At 39.8% G+C, this 15,978-nt stretch overlaps 2 protein-coding genes across 6 annotated transcripts in view; both read right to left on the bottom strand.

Moving 5' to 3' along the window:
• LOC130685983 (brain tumor protein-like) overlaps window positions 1-15,978 on the bottom strand; it is a 104,105-nt gene that overhangs the window by 41,418 nt on the left and 46,709 nt on the right. The window lies entirely within an intron of this gene.
• On the bottom strand, window positions 5,961-15,309 carry LOC130686112 (vascular endothelial growth factor receptor 1-like). Of its 4 annotated transcripts, none has more exons than XM_057509405.2 (24): window positions 14,812-15,309; window positions 14,538-14,736; window positions 13,985-14,118; window positions 13,665-13,869; window positions 13,416-13,555; window positions 13,009-13,168; window positions 11,826-11,980; window positions 11,574-11,760; window positions 11,194-11,499; window positions 10,939-11,129; window positions 10,685-10,874; window positions 10,428-10,604; window positions 10,141-10,293; window positions 9,950-10,071; window positions 9,635-9,889; window positions 9,421-9,571; window positions 9,136-9,360; window positions 8,914-9,064; window positions 8,741-8,847; window positions 8,420-8,646; window positions 8,170-8,292; window positions 7,918-8,047; window positions 7,220-7,583; window positions 5,961-7,148 (listed from the first exon to the last, which is right to left on the bottom strand). In XM_057509405.2, exons 2-24 carry the CDS (start codon window positions 14,590-14,592, stop codon window positions 6,689-6,691), a joined length of 4,368 nt encoding a protein of 1,455 aa, XP_057365388.1. In that variant the 5' UTR covers window positions 14,593-14,736; window positions 14,812-15,309; the 3' UTR covers window positions 5,961-6,688. The 4 variants fall into 4 exon arrangements, with proteins under 4 accessions (XP_057365388.1, XP_057365389.1, XP_057365386.1 ...); XM_057509406.2 differs by having other exon boundaries at window positions 14,538-14,628; XM_057509403.2 differs by lacking the exon at window positions 14,812-15,309 and having other exon boundaries at window positions 14,538-14,780.

The following is a 15,978-nucleotide window of genomic DNA, read 5'->3' as shown; positions in this document are numbered from 1 at the left end:
TCCTCTTTTATGAGAGAAAAAAAAGAAATCTAAAAATTCCCCATATGTTTTTGGACGCGTGCCCGTCGTTTCTTGTGTGAGGAGGAGGAGACGCAAAAAGGAGTGACTCATATCACTCTCGCCCTTCTTGAAGAAAGAAGGCCTCCCCCCCCCCCCTTTTTTCGGAGGTTTATTTCCTACGTTAACAGCCGCCGAGAAAGAAAAAAATCCGCTTTGGTTGTGTTGCATCTTGTAAGAAAAAAAAATTCTGTGTAATTTTAGACCACAAAAGTCAAGAGCCCAACGAAAGAATACAAGTGGGTGGAGTGCAAATGTTCTATAGACTGTAGGGAGGGAGGGTTTGGAAAAAGAAAAAACCTACAGTTGATTCGTTTGCCACACGCGGCCATCTTGAATTTCAGATGACGTTTGGTTGGGAAGTAAGAACGCACGTGGGTTTCTTTTTTTTTTTTTCTCTCTCTTCACCCCAACATATACAAAACCACCCCGAAAAAAGTCGTTTCGAATGCATACACAGAGGGTGTTTCGAAGCGAACATGTTCTTTTCTTTTCTTTTGATGGCTTTTGATTCTTTTCAAACTGGAAGAAGAAGGGAAAACGGACGGTCGAACGGGTTTTCTCAACACATTATTCCATCGAAACCTTTCTCCCTCTTGGAGAGTGATTCTTTTCTTGAAAGAATGGTTTTCTTCAACAAGAAACTTGAACAAAAAATGTTTAACGGCCATTTCTTTTTTCTCTCGGTTGTTGTAGTTTTGCATTCCGATCTTGACTCGTTTGAAAGAAAAAAAAAACGAAATTGGCAGATATCGAGTTCGCCGACTTTGGCCTACTGGAGAACTCTGGCGGCGGATAGCGTTGTGCAGAAAAAAAAAGGTCACGCCTACTGGTTGTGTCGGAAAAATGTCGGCTGATGCATCGATGAACGTGACGCTTATCAAACGGAAATCATCTTTTTTACTTTAAAAAAAGAAATGTTTGGTGATGGTTCGCTTTGCTTCATGTGTGTGGACATGGCGCTCTTAATTGGCTCAATGTCTGCTCATTTCCCTTTGGTGTCCAGGTCAAAACCATCATCAGGTCGAAATGGCTGTCAAAGAGAAAAAAAAAAAAAAGATGAAGGGTTCCTGGACACCAAAACATTGAATATCACCAGTGGGACTCCCTGGGATCCCCACTTCTTTTTTGGAGGGGGGGTTGCTTATCATTGATCGAGATCGTACTTTGAGAACACAAGAAACAATCCTCGACACATTCGCCCCAGAAAAAAAAAACACCAACTGTGAACGGCAGGATTTACTGCTCGCTCGGTTAGCTGTCGTCCAGGAGAAAGCCAAAAAAAGGGAGGGGGAGAAAATAGTTGTCCCTTGACTGAATAATAATAAACCCTATCGAGTTATTTTCAGGGTTTTTATTTTGGAAAGAAACATTTTTTCTAGACTCGTATGGTAGAAGTTGAACTGGAATTATTATTCGAAAAAATGTCAAAGCGAATGTCAAATTCCACTGACAGTTTAAGAAACTTTATCAGAGACGTTGCCAAATCAGATTTAAAAGAAAATGACACGATCGTTCCCAACGACATTCTTTCATTTTCAAACAAGTTTCAATTATGTACATCAAATACGTTCAATTAAATCTTTGGAGATTTTGCCGAAAAATAAGAAATTATTTGGATTGTTAGTATGTCGGAAGGGGCGCCATGTTCTAGGTGAAAGGGTCATCCTCACCCCCAACCACAAAAAAAAATGTAACGTCAAAAACAGATTTGTGACAGGCAAAGAATGTCCCATTATAAGGTCGAGATTTTTTTTGGGAGGGTTGTATTTTTGCAAAGGAGAAGTAAAAAAAAAATGACAACAAAAAAATGTTTTCGTTCCCATGAAAACGTTTTGCAACGTGGGAAAAAAGGGTTTATAGCAGAAGACGCAGATGGGAGTCCCAAAAAAATAGTTTGTGTGTTGGAGGATTTCGCTATTCCCCAAAAAATAGTTTGTGTGCTGGAGGATTTCGCTACCTACACATAACCCACAACGTTCAGTGTTTCTTTAAAGGATGGCAACATTTTTTTGGCGGTCAGTTTTTGCAGAAATGTCAGGTATGTTGTTTTTTTTTTTTTTTCAAAAGAGTTGGGTGGTAGAGAATCACTTATGTTTCTGGACATTCCTTCCCACACAAATCCATTCATCAATCTTTCGAAAATAGATTATGTCTTGTACTATTTGTTTATCAGCTAAACACATAAGATCAAATGTTAATGGTTTTTTTGGGGGTACGGAATGAACTGGCTCACTTGTTTACCATTTCCCAGCATTGAAAAAAAAAAGAGGTCCGTAAAGAAAATAATCCGTTTAATTTGGGGTTTCTTGGAACCGACTCCTCCTCACCCCACTAAAACTCTTCACGTTTAAGCCTTTGCTCTCCAATTTCAGTGATTTAGTCTTTACAACTGAGTAATAAACCTAGGAAAACGTCAGTTGGACAGGTTTCAATCATTCGTGTTTTGTAACAAGAAAGGGTTCGTCGACTTGTTCATGCATAACTCGTTTTGGTCAAACGCAACAGCTCTTGGTCAACAATCGTCCCTGCTTATGCGAAGAACACCGACCAATTGGTATCAAACGCAAATGACTTGAAATCAAATCAGCATTGCTGCAACAAGCAGATGTTTATATTTTTTAAATTCTTCCATGTAGAAAAGTCGTGAACGTGAATAGTGTATTGGTCAAGGTCAAGACGTTACCACACTTATCGGCAACAAAACATTTCTTTTCATCAGCTATTTGAAAAGATAAAAAAAAAATGCTGAAAATGAACGAAACACACTGAGAGGTAACGAACCGCAGCTGATGAGAACAAGCCTCGAGGGCAGAATAAAAGAAGGGAGGCGTGCAATAGTTGGCCGGGATCAACACCCGTTTTCTGCTTAGTGCTCAAGGAGAACGAGCGACAGCAACTGGTTTAAAGGATTTTTTCTTTTTTTTTTTTTAAGAAGAAAAACAAAACAAGAGAATGGATGAACAAAATTCTTGTTTTTTTCTTTTCCTGGGTCTGTGCAGCAGCGTGAAGAGGCCACTGAACGGTCGAAAGGTGAACGCAACTTTTCCCGCCGAGAAAGGCGGTTCAACAACTCGTCGCAACACGAACAAAAATATTGGACATCTGGTGGAGACGAAATCCAACTCTGCTATGCTTCGTTCCCCCCTGTTTTGTCTTGACCATCTTAGAACCACTCTTAACCACAAAACATAATATTCGAAACATATTTTGTTGGAATTAATTTCTTCGGAACCGAAATCGAAAACAGAAAGAGAAGAAGATAGAAAGAATGAAAAACTAGTGTTTACTCTCTTCCCCTGCCTGCATTTGAAAAGAAGATAAGGAAAACGTGAGCCATGTTTCATCACCTGGGGCAACGTGATTTTTTGTTTCCCCCAACCAAGACACGCAAGACATACTGCAATAAAAAAAAAAAGGGAACCCTCTTCTTTTCTGTGTTGTTCCTTCTCGGTTATGGGTCACAACAGAAAGACGATTCCATCGAAATTTCCTTTTTTTCAACCGACATGCCTATCCATTACATTATTTTAAGGCGAGGACTTTAACCAAAGAAGTTCTTTTATGCGGATGACAGCCAACGGCTTGAAATCTATCCAACACATATATTTTTTTTTTTTTTTTGAAATCTCTCTTCTTTGCACGCTGCATGAGAAATGTCAGCAGGTTGATGTCAACCTCTCCCGATGTCTTTCCGACTGTCTTGGATATGACAGTCCTTTTATTCTATTTTCCGGTGTGTCCATAGAAAGAAAAAGGCCCTAAATATGCATATGGAGGGGCCGGACTTATTACAACTGCAGCCCGTATGGTTTGTTGAGTGTTAAGCGTGTAGAAAAAAAGAGACGGAGATCTTTTATAAACAAGAAACCACTCAGACAACATCTTTTCCAGACACGGCTCGAATGTACAGCATGGGCACTGTTATTTATTTCTTAACGGAAGGGGGGATAAAAACGAAAGAAGAAGAAGAAAAAAAAAAAATAAAACACTTGAAAAAAAAAGGCTCAAGAAAAATGCGCTAAGAAGATGATGGATAACACATGGGCCAGCCGAAGTTTTTACCACACTCAATACTAGTAGTGTGTGTGGTGCTATACTGGCATATACACACAAACAGCAGCAGCAACGCGTTCACGCTGGTGTTGAATTCTGAACAACCCCATTTTTTTCTACTGGCAGTGATTTGAGATCAAGGTTAACATTTTCCGAACGAAAAAAATAAATATATAACAATGAGAGAGCGAGAAGGGGGGAGGATATTTTCGAAGGTTGTATTGTGAACGCTTCCTATAGAAAAAAAAAGTTCCCATTTGGTTATCACAAAAACGAGAGAGAATCACGGACGAGGGCTTCTCTCTATTCTCATCTTCGATGGCCACATCAAGATTTGTTATTTTTTTTTTTTACGAATCCCTCGAAGGAAATCATAAAAGACACAATCGAACGGGTTGAGGCCCCTTTGTAAAATCGAGTTTGTTTTTATAACCTGTAGGGGAAACGTGGAAAACGAGTTCGGTTGCCTTTTTTCCCAAGGACGAATGGACGAAGTTTAGTGTTTGGTTCGGGGGTTTGTTATGGTGGCGAGTGGCGGTGGCGCTGCCTGTCTGCCTTCTCAAAAAACAAAGTGACGTGTTGCCAGGCAGAGATTCAAAATGCACCTGGTTGCATGATTTCAGGACCTGCAAACACTCGGACGTTTCAAAAGCTTTTTTCTTTTTTGTGATGACACACGTTACGGTTTACCACTGGATTTGTTTTGAAAAAGAATGTTGGATACATGAACGAACGTAAAAAAAAGGCGCCGATTGGCTCCATCGTAAATCGATCCGATTCGTTAGTTAATTGCTTCTTTTCCATAGTTCCGTAGATGATGAAGAAAAAGCAAACAGCAATTGGGGGTCAACTCATTAAAATCCAAAATCTTTTTTTTTTTTTTTTAAGCTTTTCCGATTTTTAACGAAGAGGATTTACGGGTTCTGCTGTGCTCACTGGGTGGGTCGCACCCGCTACCCTTTTTTGCTATGTCTAAGCCGATACTGGGTCATTGGGCTAATGTATTTTTTTTTAGAAACACGAGATTTAAATCAACAATGTTTCCAAACATGACCACAAAAACAACTGCTTTAAATACTATAAATGAGGGTCTATTTTCGTTCTAAAGCACGAACTGTTTTCTCTTCTAGAGTTAACTTTCAAAGCAGACGACGTTGTAATTACATTTTAGCAATTTTTTTTCTTGTACAAGAAATTTCATTTAAATCAAAAAGATAATATTCAAAAAGAAGAAGAGGAGAAGGTGGGATGAAAAAAAAATAAGAGAGAGAACACCCGTAGCTACAGCTAATGGGCTGGTTAGGGTCATTATCTAAAGCCAATTTCCCCCCCACTGAATTTTCTTATTATCATTAATCTATTTTTAAAACTCTACCATGCCGACTTCTTTTTAAACTTTTCCCTCATGAGCAGAAAAAAGAAGTAAATTTCCCCTCTTTTACGTAAATATATATATATATATATATATTTTGTTCTTTCTTACTACCCCGAAAAAGGGGTTACGGTATATATTTTCATGCGTCTCGTCTCTCACTGTTTGTTTTGCTAGACTATTCGTTTTTACGAGCAAAAGCTTTTTTTTTTCTTAGTCGCATGTAATGTTGGATGTTTAATATGCTCGGACCCGCGGTCCTTTTAATAAACTACACACCGTCTCCCCCCCCCCCCCCCCCAATCTCCCCTCTTCGTCTTATGGCTAAGCGTAAAAACGCCGCTTGTCAGCAATGGACTATAGTCGGCATATATCCCATCATGTAATGGAATGGAAATAGATTACCCTAATTGCTGGTGTATACGAGAAGATAGAAGGGAGAAAGCGAATTATTATTTTTTTTTTACCATTAAAATATTTTCATAAATGTGTGTATTAATGGGGGGAGAAAAAAAAATGTCGTGTATGAAGTTGAGGGCAAAGAGTCAAAACAATCGTGATAACGTTTCAAAATATTTGGGAATGTTGTCCGCTGATACTTTTGGCAAAAACATGAATATTACACTTGCACGATTAAGCACTACAGTTACACAAATGAAAGGTACGTTTTTCGGCAATGGCTGGCAACAATAATACAACGATAATAATAATCATATTTTGGCTTTGGCTAAGCAAAAATACTCTTCTGCTTTTCCATATACCCCAAATAAAATTGAGGGAAACGTTCTTCGTTTTAAACGAACCGTAAGAGGAAGTTGGTCAGGAATGCAGACGACGCAGTTGGTTCAACTGCGTCGTGCGACCAATGCCCTGTTTCATGTCAACTGATAAAACGTTGGATGCGTAAAACCTTAGCAAAGTAGCGGTTGTTAAAACGTTGCAAACATTTCTTTTCTTAAAATCTGATTACATTCACATTTGACTCTACATTTTGTTAACTAATCTAAACGAAAGGTAGCCGTAATGACAAGCTCTGGAACTGTGGCTTTTAATCACTGTCCGTTACGACAACGGCGCGTTTAGGCGCGTAATTGATGTAAACTCGGGAAACCTTACAGGCATGATGTACACACACACACCAATGAATCAACAAAAGTCGCAGACACTCAACAAACAAAGCGTGATAAGATGTGGGTTGTGTCATCAAACGATTCTGACATTATTCCTAGGGCTGACGTAATGTTGCTCTTCGTCCTCGCTAGCAGGCGATTGATTTACGTTGACATACAATTGCTTGCCTAACATTGGCGAATTTGTTTGCTTCGTCGCCAAAGGAACATCATCCAGGTCGGAACACTTGATCACAGGCGGATTCTGATAATTGGGATTCGAGAAACCGTTAACCTTTGGCTCTGTTTCCACTTGATTAGGTGACACTGGGCCCAGCATCGGATGCATTTCTAAACTGTTTGGCAACTCTTCATTAGCCATACGCAATCTGGTGGAAAACTTAATCTCGGAATCATTGGAATCCATCCGAATGCCGCTATCGCGTGAGATCGGCGACCTGGAGTCTGCGTTCGTCATGAAAAGGTAACCATCACCTGGAAGGTTGTCATTAGGTGAACCAACACTTCCCATGGCCAGGTAATGCGATGTTTGGCTGTTAAAATCCAAAACGAATGTCATTCTAAGTTAAACAGCTATAGAAGGAATGTTAATGATTCTTTTTACTCATTATTTTCATCAAGGGCGTTGGCAGATGGTACATTAGCGTACTGGCGTCCAGGCATGGGAGACGGTCCACTGCCGACATTGACATAATTCACTGGATTCATCATGCTCAAGTAATCAGTTGATTCTTTGGCGTTATTCGACTCGATGTAGGCTTCATTGAGGTCGAGGTAATGACGCCTAACAGTAGGGTTCAGCTGTTCACCCAACGCTTCAGATAAGGCCGTGAAATCGGGTCTTTCGGTAGGATCATGCAGCCAACAATTTTTCATGATTTGGTAGATCATGTTGGGCGCATATTTCGGCTTTTCCATACGATAGCCTTGTCGCAGTTTGATGAAAAACTGTTCATCAGCTTCCATTCCTTTTGGTTTCAAAAGAAAACAAAATCAACTTGCTGTTTAAACAATTTTTTTTATCTTTTATGCTACAAAAAAAAAACGGAAATTGTCTTATCGGTCTAAAACTCTACTAATTGGCTCTATGTCAATACAGCTGCATGAGGGAGGAGATTTCGATAGGGAGGGATGCTTGGTCAAGTTCTGGATTACTTTGCCACTCAATTTAGAGTTCGCTCGACCAAAAAACTTGGGCCGATTGAAATAAATGGATTCAACAACAATGCAATGAAGATTTTAAAAAAGAAGAAGAAGAAAAGATGAATCGTCTAACAATTTGTTTGCCACAAATTAACTTACCCGGATAAGGAGTCTTTCCAAGGGAGAAAAGCTCCCAAAGGACGATGCCGAATGACCATACGTCCGACTGAGTCGAAAACACCCGATCAACGATCGACTCAATAGCCATCCACTTGACCGGCAAGGGGCCCTAAAAGCAGATTTCAATACCAACAATAAGGATTAAGTGCCAAAGAAGAAGAAAAAGGTATAGCAGACCGTCTTTACAGAATGAATCGACTACACAATCAAGCTACTTTCGTCGGTTTATACCTCTCCTTTCTTCTTGTAATTTCCAGACCGGTAGACTTCGCGCGCCAGGCCGAAGTCGGCTATTTTCACGATATTGTTGTCGGCGAGTAGTACATTACGCGCCGCCAGGTCACCATGAAGAATCTACGAAAAATAAAAGAAAACATTTTTTTTTCCGTAAAGACCACACGTACTTTTTAAAGTAACTAGATTGTGACGCAACTGCCTCCCCTTCTGTTATTGTTATCTAAAAAAATAAAGGAAAACATACCTTACGCCGAGCGAGGTAGTCCATGCCGCGAGCAATTTGAAAAGCCCAACAGAGGAGGTCGCGCGTGCATAATGGTTGTTCGGGCAAATCGCGATAGTCACCGCGGTAATTTGACCTCCATGGTGGATAAGGTTGGTTGCCAGATGCGTTGGAAGGTGCCGAAGTCAAGATGGTGTGTCCGTTGCTGTCGATTCCTTCGACCAAATCCGACTGTCTAGCGCCACCTGCTATAACCGAACATTGCAACATCATTCTTTCCTTTTCATTTTTAGTTTTATTAAATAACAATAAATGCGTATCTAAAGAAAAGTGAATTGGTACCAGTGGGTGACATTGAGAGGAAAGTAACATCAGTGTTTTCCGATCCGCTATAGTTTTTGCTGGTCGATTGGCTTCCTAGGGGACTCCTCGGCGCCGGGTAGCCTCGTCTGTACACGCAAACATTCATTTGAATTTAAACTAGATCAAATAGAAACAACAAGTATGAGACAAACTGTGCTTCTGCTTCAGTCAGTTGATCTTCTCCTGTGGACGTGATTACGTAACCTCTCGAATCGACTTGATTGAGGAATTTGGCTCGGTTGCGGATGAGGTAATTCTGTATGTTACCGTAACGGCAGTATTCAACAATCACCAACAATTCACCTGGAAACCAAACAGCGTATAGCTTTGAATGAAACATGAATTTAAAAAAAGAAAAAGAAAACCATACATACCTTTGGTCACGTTTTTCGTGCAAGCTCCAAGGACATTCACCACGTTCAAATGCGACCCCATGTGGATCATGATTTTCAATTCGGACATTAAGGCTTTCAACCCAATCATGTTACCGTGAGAGCGGACCATTTTAACTGCCACAGTTGTCGTCGATTCGCAGGTGTCAATGCCCTCAGCTTCTGCTTTAACAACCCTACCAAATGCTCCGGCTCCCAATTGTTTGCCTGATCAGACAATGTGTATGAGAATTGTTGATGTTATTCCAAATTTGAAAAATATCACACCTAATTTAAGACGATCGCGAGGAAATTCCCACCGTTTGTCGTACGGCAATAGTTCGGTTTGTTCGTCAATCGGTAAGTCTGGATTAATGCTTTCCGGATTTCCTTTGTCGAAAATGTCGAGTTGGTTTGCACGGAAAAATTCTTTGCGTTTCTAAAATTAAAAGAACAACATTGACGTAAACTAATAACAGTTAAAACTTTAAAAAACTTTTACCTTATCTTGGTGAATTTTTTTGGCTAGGATGATGATCAGAACTAGAACAATGGCAACAACAATCACTATAGCAACGATAATTCCCGCATGGACGGGCTTTTCGCGAATATTCACAAACATCGTACGCTCCTCCGTGCCATTTATGTTGCTGAAACGGCAAGTGTACCATCCAGCGTGACTTAAGTTGGCGTATCGTACGTACAGTGACCAGCCTGCCGCCGTGTATGCTACTCCTTCAGTTATGACAGTTCCATCCTATAATTAACGGAATGAATATTTCAGGATTGAAGTTTGTTAAACTGAATTCGTGTTTACCTTGATCCATTCAGCTTTCGGAGTTGGCAGTCCATCAGCGTTGCAAAAAAGGGACAATTCAGTGAATTGCTCAATGGAGACATCTGAATTACTGGCATTGTGGATTACAGGAGCTCGTCCAGCTAAAGGAAATCAAGTATAAATTGAATAGGATAAGATTTGGACTCGAAAGTTATCTTTTGTTTACTCACAAAGGACTTCAATAATAAGTGAAGTGTTGAACGACTTATTGTCCAGATAGGTGGTTTGACAAATGTACGTTCCACTAGCATCTTTTGATATCTGCGGCCATTCCAATACCTCGGCATACGAATATCTTTTCAAGTTATTTGACAACACTGCCCCTAAAAATATTTTGATTCAATAGATTGTTTTAAAAATTCACGAAGAAGTGAGGAGTAGAAAAATAATCCGGCACCGCCGGTCCATGGCAGACGCACCAAACTCACATCACATGAGTGAAAGAAGTTAAGCTAACCTGGAGGTTTGTTGTTGCTAGTGATTCTAAATGTTTGACCATTCGAATCTCTCCACCACCAAGAGATTTCTCGTCTGAATTTATCCAACAAGACACCACATGTCAAATTGAAACCCTCGCCGGCCACCGGATTGTGTTGATGTGATTTTATCAGCTCTGTTCCGTTTACGTTGTCAGCTAAAAAATCACGTAATAGAAAAGTTTTTTAATTTCTCAGTTGCATAGAAATTTGGTTTTCTATTATTTAATATTCTTACTAGACAAATCACTGACGAAGATTTGGACAATTGAACTTTTATCCTGAGGACTTCCTGTACAACCCAAGGTGTTGCAAGCTTCACATCTGTACTGGCCAGCCACTCTGGCATTGCCTGATACCATAACTTTTTTCGTTTGGAAATCAACTCTGGTGAGTTTAATCTTTTCTTCATTGCCCGATGTTTTATCCTGTGTAGTATTTTATGAATAATTAAGGTTTAATGCATTAGTTTGTTTTAAAGAGAAAATGTACCGGTCCATAGGTTTGATTTAACGACAGTTGGCTCCACGTAGTGGTACATGGATTTTGAGGAAGACATTCGCGAAAAAATAGTTTGACATCAGATTCAGGGTAAGCTATAATCTGGCAACCCAAATTAAATCGCTCATTAAAGTGGATCGCTTTACTATGTGAATCCGAATGTGCTTTCACAATTGGCTTATCTAGATTTAAAAAAAAAAAAACATGATAAAAAACAATAACAACACACAACAATTATCTTGATACCTGTGACCCGAAGGGTGAAACTACGCGTATCATGCACTTTGTTAGTGTGCACGGTTAGCAAATACTGGCCACTATCAGCAAGTCCAATCTCTTTGATCTCTAAGACGGTTCTCCTCAATTCGTCTTTGATAACGTATTTTGAAGTTGTGTTCCTGATGATGTTTTCTCGACTACCTTTTGACCAGATGATTTGTGGCTTGGGATAGGCCTCGTAAAAAACAACCCATTTAATTGTCTCGTTTGCCGGTTGTTCCAAATACGATTGGAGACCGATATCAGAGATGTTGACGTACGACACGTCCTCACCTAGACGAAGTAAAAAACCGTTTTTTGAATTTTATAATTACCGTTTACGTGTTATACTATCGCTAAATGCGTACCATGAATTTTGATGAAAACGCTAGTCAATTCGAATTTCTGAGTATGGTCGATTGTTTTACACTTGTAATAGCCTTCGTCTTCTTCGGTAGCATTAGTGACATCCAACACTTGGTGGGCAATTTGCTGTTCCATGCCGCCTACCCAGCCTTTGTTAACGGACAGTTTGCCAGTTCGTATACGTCGGCCCTGAATTCCAAATCGATGTTTTAAAACAAAACAACAAAAAAAAATCAGTAAATGAGCTCACTCACATCTATTCCTTCGGGATGGGGGACGATCCATTTCAGATCGATTGTTACACCAGGATCGTAAGATGCCGAGCAATTCAGTTGGAAACTGTCACGAAGGGCTATCTTGCTAGCAAATGCGTCGTTGATGTGCGGTTTTGGAGCTCCAGCAGTTGCGGCTGCAGGGAAATTAAAAACAAACACATTTAACCTCATTATGGAAACGAGAGCGTCAGTCGAGTGTTATACAATGTAAACATCTATGCATTCTAGTAGATACACTAAGGTATACCAGGTGAGCAGGAGCTTGAATCTAGTACTTAAAAAAAGGATAGGAAAATGATTTTGCAAACAATTAGAGCGCCGATTGCACGTTGACTATTTTTCTCCTAGAAACTTGTTTCAATGGAACTAAAGAAAAATCATGACAATAATTCTGTAAAGAATAAAATGCCTAATTACTACTATTCAAGAAGAAGACGCGTGATGTTTACTAGAAGATGTTTGAATTAATAAGGTCCTGTGATTTAGTAATACAAATTAGGCAACCGGTACACCAATTGTGTTGTACAATTATTGCTACATCATGCGATTAGTGTAAGCGTCATTCTATAGCGAGCTCGGGGAATCATTGAAAGATTTTCAAAGCAAAGCATTTTTCTTTTTCTTTTTCTTTTTCTTTTGCGCACTTACGCTGGACTATTAGGAAGAAGGAAACCGTTTGATTCTTATTGTTGTACTGGGTGCTTCTAGCGACGCATTCGTAGTAACCGTGATCGTTCACCAACGATGGATTGTTGATGGTAAAGCCCACATGGGGGTCGTAGGACCACTGGATGTTATCCAGCTCGACCTGTAACACATTGTGCCACGCACACACACACACACACACACCCACCGACAAAGATATATAATATCCAAATTTTCGGAGTTCGCTTAATTAACAGCTGTTCCTAAATGACATATGAGCTAATATCGCCATGTTAGCAAAACACAGAAATAAAGAATCGACGTTACAGCGAAACGTCTTCGGTTAAACGTTAGTCTTTTGTTTGGACAAGGCTTACGTCGTGCAGTCAATGCCATGCACCCATCTAAGGTTATACAAGCCAGAAGCTAAAAGGCAAAAGGAAAGCCAATCGCTAAAGAGTGATGACGCACACACGGATACAACCAAATAAAAATAAAATAGAATTGGGCAACATACGCTGAACAGAGACAACGTAGGTAATTGTTTCATGCGAATTGTCTTCATGTCGAACCGCGTTGCACGTATACATGCCAGACATATCCACCGCCACGTCATTGGCGATGAAACCTTCATGTGGATCGTAGGACCATAATTCGGGATCTGTCAGTGGGTTAATCTGTTGGCAAACGGTGAACGGTGACAGTAGTCAAGACTAAGCAATTAACTATACAAACAAGACGCACAACAAACCAATAAACAAAAAGCCATGATTAAAGAAAATCCACTATAGGAAACCCATTTAAAAAGCAGCCAATACGGTTTAACCAATGACCGTTCAAGCGTCATCTACATTCCCCATTTTTTCTTTTTTTGTCTACCGATTGAAGTGTTCATGAAATAATGAGTAGATTTAGAGGAATTACCTCCAACCCACTGGGATCCAACAAGGTTAACTCCACCTTTGGGCTGGTAGGTTTACATGGAATAACTTCACGGCTTGATTGGTGGGCCACGACGGTGACGATGCCCTCATCGCCAACGCTAACAATTAACCTCGATTCATCTGTATGAAGATAAATTAAATAAATTTTTTTAAAATTAAATAATTGTAGTTTGATCAAATGTTTATCGGCTAAACTAGGTATGTTTTCGGTTTATCGAATTTCGTGCACCTTCGACGTAGACGTAAGTTTTTACAGCCACATTGGGATTTTCTATGTCGTCATTCCCTGCATAATGGCAGATGTAGTAGCCCGTGTCTAATATTGTGGCTGCATTCACTTCGAGAATGGAGCGGTGCGCGTACCCATCCACTGGCGAAGGAATTGTTTCTTCGGTGATTATGGCCTCGTCATTATGACTGATTTCCAAATGATGCTAAAAAAAAAAAACAACTGACCATTAGATGTTTCGATAAACATCTTATCTAAACGCAAAGCTCTAACAAGCTTCAACCAACATCTGCAATAATTTGATAGTGTAAGAGAATCACCGATAAGATTGGTTGTTTCCATTCAACGGGTTTTGTAGCTTCACACGTCAGCCGGAAACTGGCACCAGTTCGATAAATCTGTTCTTCGCCAGACGGGAACAGTCGAGGAATGGGACCCGTAAACTCTGTCACAGCTGGCAACAATGGTAAAACAAACGTCATTGATCAATTGCGAAATTTACGATAGATCTATTGATTCCGCCATTTAGAAATACGGAGAAAAACGTAAGCTTCGTTTGCATGATAACAATGAAGGCAAATGAAAAACAACAAGTAAGGGCTCTAGTTTTTTTATTCGACATGGTGTAAATCCGTTGTCGCTAGGGCACGGGCAAAATAATATGCGCGCATAGTTGATCTATCGCACAGTGGTTCTTATCAGCCTCAGAAGACGCCTCAGGTTTTATCGGTGCAAGTTTTGTGGCGGTAGTTCCACATCCCGTCAACACACATTGGTGATATCAAATCCCAACAGGCATCCAACCGCCCTTGTGTTGAAATCTGAAAACAATACGACATAAAAAAAAAAAGAACAGAAACATAATTCTCCTACCTAAACCTATAAAGGCAATAACGCCGACCACGACTGAATGACGAATTTGTAACATTTTGTCGTCACGGGGCGTATGAGATTCCTTTCCACACTATTTGCAGGATCACGTTCGGTAGCACGATCAGTTTCGGTAGGAAACCACCAAGGCCGGCACAGAAAGCGGCACAGTGAAATGAGTTTGGTTAAGAGTTGTGGAATGCTTTAAGAAATGACGGTCACATCAGCACGTCTAACTAGAGAAAACAAAAAAACAAAAAATAAATAAAAAACAAACCTAATTTCTCTTTTGCTTGAGGGCACTTTGGTTTTCCCTCTGCCAAAGGTAAAAACACGTTCGCTGGCTCTCCCTTTTCCTGGGTTTTCTACTGGGAAGGTGAGCACGGCTTTGACGTCATCGTTTCATTTCGAAATGCACGGTTACAATGCAGCTTTGACACTATTAAGCAGACTCAATAACAATGGTTAATGGGACACAATTCGGCACACCCTTTAGTCACCAGACATCACGAATCGCTTAAATCGCTAAGAATCAGCTGCGCACACACCGTCACTTCTCCATTTATTGTTGACTGACACGACTGACTGTCTACGCACTGTAGGGCGGGATGATTTTTAAACTAACACTAAAAAACAAACCAGATGAAGAACGATCGTGAATAGCGCAACCACAAGAATTTTTCGTGGAATGTCTGCACAGCTCGTACACAGTTTCGTTAAGCAAAAACTTAGTGCCTGTTGATTCGAGCTCCACAATCATACACAAACCCCATGACCGGGCTAGACTGGGAGGAGAAAAGTAACAAGCCTTTGTATATATGTATAGATTGTATACAATGCAGAAAAAACACGTAAAGCCCGCGGGGTACGACTGGAATTGGGCGAGGCCAGAATATCTGTAAACGGCTACAATATTCTATCGCTAGATGCCTCCAAGGAACAATCGAAATCTTGAAAAGTCGGGCTTATTTTTCAGTCGGATTTTACACGAACGCTTTCATTTATTTCATTTATTAAATAAAATATGAGACCAACGTTAAAACAAACTTGATTTTCGCGATTTGTGTTCAATTTAGAAACAAAATTATGTATTTTAAACTATATTTAAAATTTAGCAAAAACAGAGAAAATGGGAAAGCCTTTTTCATTTTTGGCCAAATTTCAAATTCGACTTAAAATGCATGATTTCGATGCCGAATCTAATGTAATCACAAAAATCAATTTATTTTTTAACTTAAACCTAAATTTAAAAACGTTAAATTATTAACGTTAAATTTTAAGCCCGACAAATAAGCTCTACAAAATAAACCCGACTCTTAGTTTTTAACGGTTAATTCAAAAGCTATTAACCCAATGTCAAAATAAAAGTGATATTCGTAATCAGCGATGAATTTTGAATCGATATAACGTATTTTTAATTATATCTGGAATTTGACGAAATTTG

This window comes from Daphnia carinata, chromosome 2 (assembly GCF_022539665.2).
Source record: "Daphnia carinata strain CSIRO-1 chromosome 2, CSIRO_AGI_Dcar_HiC_V3, whole genome shotgun sequence".
NCBI lineage: Eukaryota > Metazoa > Arthropoda > Branchiopoda > Diplostraca > Daphniidae > Daphnia > Daphnia carinata.
The sequence above is the reverse complement of the archived record's forward strand: the minus strand, read 5'-3'. Positions and strand labels throughout refer to the sequence as shown.